General features: G+C 58.0%; 1 protein-coding gene across 1 annotated transcript in view; it reads left to right on the top strand.

Annotated features, from left to right (window-relative positions):
• The window catches only part of NOM1 (nucleolar protein with MIF4G domain 1), a 44,275-nt gene extending 38,885 nt beyond the window's left edge, over positions 1 to 5,390 (top strand). The window contains exons 19-24 of the mRNA XM_010829356.1: positions 710 to 878; positions 1,341 to 1,462; positions 2,168 to 2,300; positions 2,675 to 2,806; positions 4,065 to 4,174; positions 4,493 to 5,390. Of these exons, the coding sequence (XP_010827658.1) occupies positions 710 to 878; positions 1,341 to 1,462; positions 2,168 to 2,300; positions 2,675 to 2,806; positions 4,065 to 4,174; positions 4,493 to 4,649 (823 nt within the window). The 3' untranslated portion in view covers positions 4,650 to 5,390. The remainder of the gene's footprint in view (positions 1 to 709; positions 879 to 1,340; positions 1,463 to 2,167; positions 2,301 to 2,674; positions 2,807 to 4,064; positions 4,175 to 4,492) is intronic.
• Positions 5,391 to 6,533: the final 1,143 nt, after the last annotated feature.

The following is a 6,533-nucleotide window of genomic DNA, read 5'->3' as shown; positions in this document are numbered from 1 at the left end:
TAAAAGAATCTTCAGCATTGAGCCCCCCCTCCTTCCTAAGGGCCTCCTTCTCCTCCCTGGGGAGCACCCCCTTCTCCCTGGGGAGCCCTCCTTTCAGCTCCTATGCTCCCCGGCTGCACTATCCCATGAGACTTCTCCAACAGATAGAGGAGCCACAGGTCAGGTGCCCGTCCAGTCGCCGGGGTCCCCAGGTCGGGGGGAATCTGCAGGTTTCTGTGGTGAGACCCCCCCACCTTGTGAGCTGTGGATGCCCCTGCGCTCAGCCCTCAGCCACACAGAGACTCACAGGCGTGTCCTCTGGCCAGGGTCCCACCCAGACCAGCGAGGTCAGCCTGGGAGTGAGGGTTCATCTGTTGAAATTCCCTGGGACTTCTCGCTGTGGGCCCCTTTGGCAGCTCCCTCAGCCCCAGGCCTTGGTCCCGTCGCTGCGTCCCACGGATCACAGGCTGGTTGGCGGCGTCCTCACTGCCGGCGTGGGCTCTCCCTGGACCCCCGTGGGATCACTGTCCTCCCACAACACGTCTGGGGATGGGCCCAGGAAGCTCACACTCGGAGGTCTCCTCTGACGCTGCCATCCCTCCCAGGGGTTAAGTGTCCGGGTTGTCGGCGACTCAGCTCAGTGTTCCTGCACCAGCAGCACCTTCGCCCAGGCGGGAGCATCCCGGCTGGTGCTTGCGTGCTGAGCCGCTGCGCCGGCTGCTCTCTTACAGGTGCGCGGTGCCAGCGCAGGGACAGACCCCGAGCTCCGAGTGTCCTGGGACAGCGTCCTGAACGCCGAGCGCACTGGGCGCTGGTGGATCGTGGGGTCCGCCTGGAGCGGCGCCCCGATGGTGGACGGCGGTCCACAGAAGGCCCCGCAGAAGCCTCTCGCGGGGACGGTGCGTGGGGGACCGAGTCCGTGCGCGGGGACGGTGCATGGGGTACCGAGCCCGCATGCGGCTGTCCCTGGGGTTATTTGACGATATTACGGAAGCTGCTGTGGTTTTGTGATCTCATGTAATTCCATTTCTGTTACTTCCTCTGAAAGTATCAAAATGTTAGCTGGGAGACTTAGATGCAGAGACGAGTGAGGGGATGCTCGACCACCCCGCCCCTCTCTCACACGGGAGCCCGCCTACACGCGGCGGGTTCCTCCGGGGGTCTACTCTGCCTCTTGCTGTTGCAGGGGTGGTGCTCAGAAATAAAGACTCAGCACTTACACGTGTGACTTACAATTATCCTCGACGTCAAACCGCAGGATTACACATATAAGTTTTTAGAAACTTCTTAACTGTACTGAACCAAAGGAGAAATTTAGTGACACGTCTGTACAACCTACGCCCTGTCGTCCCTCTTTGCAGGTTAGCTCGAAGATCCTGGAGCTTGCCCGCAAGCAGAGAATGAACACCGACGTCAGGAGAAACATATTCTGCACAGTGATGACGAGCGAAGACTTTCTGGATGCGTTCGAGAAGCTCCTGAAGTAAGCCCTGTGTGCGCCTCCTCCTTGGCCTCTGAGTCAGGGGCTGGGTACCCGCCTCCCCAGCGTCCCTCCTGCTGACTGACCGCTGGTCGCTCCAGATGCAGACAGCTTATGATCTGTTGATTGGAGGGATCCGGTGGCCACCTGATGGTTCCCAGTGGCCGCTGCTTGTCATGAGTCGCTTAACTCTTCCTGTTAAAAGTTGTCTTTCTGACTACATCTAAGTTAAACCTCCTGTGTGGCTTCTGTACTTGGTTGTAATGAGATTTAAAAGCATCTGTGTACTTTGACAAAGTACATCTAAAAAGTCTAGTATTAATTAATTTTCCTTTACTTGCTTCAAATTCAGAAAGAAATGGAGGGTAGGCATTGCAGGACTGTGCAGACTCCACACTGCACTAAAGGGGCGGGTCTCACCGTGTCCAGACCCGCCCACACAGGACTCAGCGGGGACAGTGGCAGGGACTCACTGCCGGCCCGAGGCTAAGACACTGTCCTGTGGCTCAGTCCCCAACCCAGGCCCGTGTAGGCCCGGGGTCCCCTGCTTCCGGAGCCGGGGGTCCAGTCCTGCCCCCCACCTTCTCTGCTCGGCTCGTCTCATCAGACAGACGGCTGGACAGGGAGTGCCTCTGGGAGAGCTGTCTGCCTTGGGCTGCCGACCTCGGGCAGGTTGAAGGTTCAGAGCTGGCTGCTTCTGCCCTCTAGGCTGGGGCTTAAGGATCAGCAGGAGAGAGAGATCGTTCACGTGCTGGTGGACTGCTGCCTGCAGGAGAAGACCTACAACCCTTTCTACGCCTTCCTGGCCGGCAAGTTCTGTGCCTACGAGAGGAGGTTCCAGGTGATGGGGCCGGGAGGCTGCCTGCCATCACTGTCTGACTGCAGGCCCCGAGCTCAGCGCGGCGGGTGGGCTCCCTGCATCCACGTGGCGCCCCCGGATCCACGTCACAGATGAGGGTGCCGTGACCTGGTGGACCGGCGAGGCCTCTGCGGTCCAGTGTTTCTCTGATTTGAGGGACAGCATCTCGAAAGAGATGACTGTGAAGCGGTTTCAAACTACTGTGTAACGAAGCCAGTGTAGTTTCTAAGAAGTCTTCAGCTTAAGGATATTACATCTAAGTGGTTAAGTGTCATACCTTTGGATTATGTTTGTAGTGATTATTCTAATAATTTGTGGGATTTTAACTTTTTTCCCCCTTTTTATTATTCTGTTAGATGACGTTCCAGTTCAGCATATGGGACAAATTTCGGGACCTAGAAAATTTGCCAGCCACTAGTTTTGCTAATTTGGTTCATCTGGTGGCCCACTTGTTGAAGACCAAGTCACTGCCACTTTCCCTCTTAAAGGTGTGTGAGGCGCACGGAATAACTCAGGGCACTGAAGCTGAAAGCATACAGCTGAGCCTTGAGCCGCGGGGTCCGGGGCAGACCCCCGGTGCAGTCACAGTCCTGGTCTGACTTCACAGTCGCCTCCGCATTCTGGTTGCACATGCCAGGAGCCTCCCCGCTTGGGCGCGTGTGGTCCTGCAGTGCGTTTTAGGGGGAGAAGTCCTCGTGTAAGTGGACGTGCAGTCCAGAGGCGAGCTCGGGGCCCAGGGCCGGTGTGTTCGTTGCCTTAGGAACACACGCGTCCTTGGATCCTGACTCGCCTGGGAAACGTCATCATCCGGGCAGGCAAGCAGGCAGCGTCAAGTTGCCGGTAGCTTAGGGCACCGTGACAGCTGCTGGCTGCTCTTCGTGGGGCTGGGGGCGCGAGTGCAGGGGCTGCTCACACACCTGTCGAGCTAGCCTCCTGTGCCTTTGGGGTGGCGCACCAAGCGTGAGGGCCCACCGCCTCGCCCCACACCCCGGCACGGGGCACGCCCACGGCACAGACCTCTCTGGCTTTCTCGTTGCTGGGGGGTCTCGCCTTGTGTTTACTGGAGTTTGAGCTCAGAAGGGACGGCGCACGGCGTGTCCGTCAGCTGCAGTAGGTCCTGGAGACACCCCTGAGCCAGGGCAGCCCCTCCTTCCCTCACAGGGGTCTGACCGGGCCTCTGTCTGCACGTTGTTCCCCCGTACCATTGGTGGCACAGGGTCACCAGGCTGCCGCTGTCCTTTACTTTAATTCAGCATAAGCTTGAAATGTATCCACGTTGATCTCCGCACTTCTGTTCTCAGATTTTATTCGTGTTGTATAGCCTTCCGCTGTATAAGTGTACTGTGATTTTTATATACACAAATTTATCCCTCCTGGACCTAGATTGTGTGTGTGTGTGTGTGTGTGTGTGTGTGTGTGTGTGTGTGTGTGGTCTTAGTCAGGGGGTAGCTTCTCTGAGGCATGGAGATGATCGCACCTGTCTCAGTTCTAGGGAGTCCTGCTTCACTCGGCGCCCCTCTGCCCCTGAACTTGACTGAGCTCTGCTGAGTCCCTTTGCCGGCAGGCGCACACCCTGCAGCCGTGATGAGAGGGCGCAGGGCCTCAGCTGGTCACTTTATAAAACTGGAGACAACCTTAGTTAAGGGGGTGGGGGGCGGGTAGCATTCCCTCAGACTGTGCTTAGAAATCGTTGAAAAGTTGGCTAAACCTGTGTAACGTTACTGTTTTTTATCCTGACTCTATTAGGTTGTGGAATTCAGTGAACTGGACAAACCCAGAGTCCACTTCTTACGGAAAGTGTTACATATACTGCTGATGGAGACAGAAGTTGAAGACCTTGGTTTGATTTTTGCAAGGTTTGTTCCCAGCGTTTTGATAAAACATGGAAGAGAAAAGAGAAAGCATTTCACTCACGTTATCTTAGAAAAGCGAGCTTGTTGTGCTGTATGTTGTACTTAGGGGCAGCTTTTCAGTTAAATTTGGATGATGTCTTGTATGTTAATTGGGGGATGGGAGACTTGCCTAATAGGGAGCTGAAGGTGATTTGTGACCAGTAGAGTACGTTCTGCACTGAGGGCTCTGCTTCAGTGGGAACTGGCCATGCCTCCCTCTCCGGGGTCCCCCGACGGAGCACCAGGGCAGCTGGTCACTGATGCGTGTCCCTTCCTCCCCAGGGTGTCGGACAAGCCGGCGCTGGGCCTGCTGCGTGAGGGCCTGAAGCTCTTCATCAGCCACTTCCTGCTGAGAGGCGCCCCGGAGGCTGGCGCCCTGCGGGAGCGCGCCGAGCTGTGCACCCAGGCCCTGCAGGGGCGGGGGTCCCTCAGGATGTAGGGGAGGGGCCTGTCTGCAGGGCGTCTCCTGTACAGCTCGCCAGGAAGGCAGGGCAGCTGTAGCCCTGTAGTGTAAGCTAGTGTATTTAGCTCCAGGGTTGTGTTTGTATTTTAAACCATTTTCAGATAACTGTATTTATATCTCCGGGAGGGGCGGGCGGGGCAGGCCCAGGCTGTGAGGGAGTGGGTGTGCAGTGTCTTCAGAGACGGGATGAGCTCAAGCCTGCAGTCTGAGAGACTGGTGGTGGTTGTATCTTTGTATATTGGTTAAAAATTCAGAAGTCATCCATCAAACGTGCCTGATGCTGTGTTGATACGTGAAGTGTCCTGGAGGCCGCTGTCCTGGGAAAGGTGGCAGCTGACCCGGGCCTCACGGTGTGGGGGTGCTCCTGGCTCCTCACCTCAGGTTCCCACCGGGGGCAGGCCAGCTCCCCCGAGTGTCACTAACTCCACATAACTCTGAAGCCCCCACGTGAGCAGACAGAGCCTGGGCTGGCCGGCCACGCCTGCTGAGCGGGTTCTTGGGTGGGAACTCAAGACAGACCCGCTCTCAACGGGCATGCCCGGGTTGCCCCTGAAGCACAGCGCCTGCCCCCCCTCGCTGCGCCTGGGCAGAGCACAGACAAGGCGAAATGTCTGCGTTGCTGAGTCCAGGTGAGGTTTATGCAGATGGAATGTATTTTTATAACCTTTCCTCAAGTTTTAAATTATTTCAAAATAAACAATTCTTCTAAAACATGCATACTGCAGAACTCATTCTTTCAAGGTGTGAAATATTCTGATGTCTTTTCATGAAAATAATTAAGCCAATTCGGATCACCGTTGGCTCCTTTTTTGTATTAACTGTAGTGGTGGCCACGCGGGGTCCTTGTAGCTGCAGGGACGTCTCTCTGGTTGCGGCTGCTCTCCGGTTGCGGAGTGCAGGCGCTCGTTCGGGTGGCGTGTCCTGTCACTGAACGCAGGTTCCAGGGCGCCTGGGCCTCTGCAGGTTCGGCTCTGGAGCCCTGTTGCTCCGAGGCACGTGAGATCTTCCCGGGTCAGGGCTCGAACCCAGGTCTCCTGCACGGGCAGGCGGATTCTTTACCACCAGACCACCAAGGAAGCCCTAACCTCGTTTTTAAAAACATGGCTTAGTCCTTCCTGTAAAGCAGTGACCCCGTGTCTGTTGCTGTACTTCCCTGCGAGGTGCCCCTGGGTCAGCAGGAGGAGCCAGAGGGACGGCCTGCGCCTTGACCTTGACCTGGGCCTGGGTGGCCAGGGCGTTGGTCACCAGAGCTCTGGGCTCAAGGCTGCCGACTGGGAGCCGCAGACCGCATCCCTGCCAGGGTGTCAGGGCAGGGCGCTGCAGGTCTGTGCTGGGTGCTGCTGGATGTGGCAGGACTCGGCACCGGCAGCTGCTGCAGAACCTGAGCCCGTCTGGGATCGTTTCCGCTCCCAGCTGCGGTGCGGCTGTTTGTCCTGAGGCTGCGGTGTCTGAATTACACCAGCTCGAGGCCTCTTCCGGGGGCGCCAAGTAGGAGTGGGGCTTGGTCTCACTCAGCGTTTGCTGGGGGCTCCTCCATGCCACACGCGGAGTTGAGCCCCGGGGCAGCTTGAAGGTTTCAGAGACATCACATGCCCCGTCGTCACGTGCGCCAAGAGTGGCCGGCAGCCAGCCACCCAGCCCCCGTGGGCCAGGCATGGCGAGCTTGCCGGAGGAGGTGACCCCGGCCCCGGCCCTTCCAGCCAGAGCCCGGGGCACCCAGGGACGCGCGGGCTGCAGCGGAGGGTCGGGACACGGGGCCGGGCCATGTGGGGCCCCGGGACCCGGGACAGAAGGTGGGACGGGACCAGCGCCTGCAGCCTGCCTGTGAGGAGCAGGCGTGTATCTGCTCCACCTGGGGAA

Source organism: Bison bison, unplaced genomic scaffold (assembly GCF_000754665.1).
Source record: "Bison bison bison isolate TAMUID 2011002044 unplaced genomic scaffold, Bison_UMD1.0 scf7180017864503, whole genome shotgun sequence".
NCBI lineage: Eukaryota > Metazoa > Chordata > Mammalia > Artiodactyla > Bovidae > Bison > Bison bison.
This window is presented reverse-complemented; position numbering and strand designations above follow the sequence as displayed.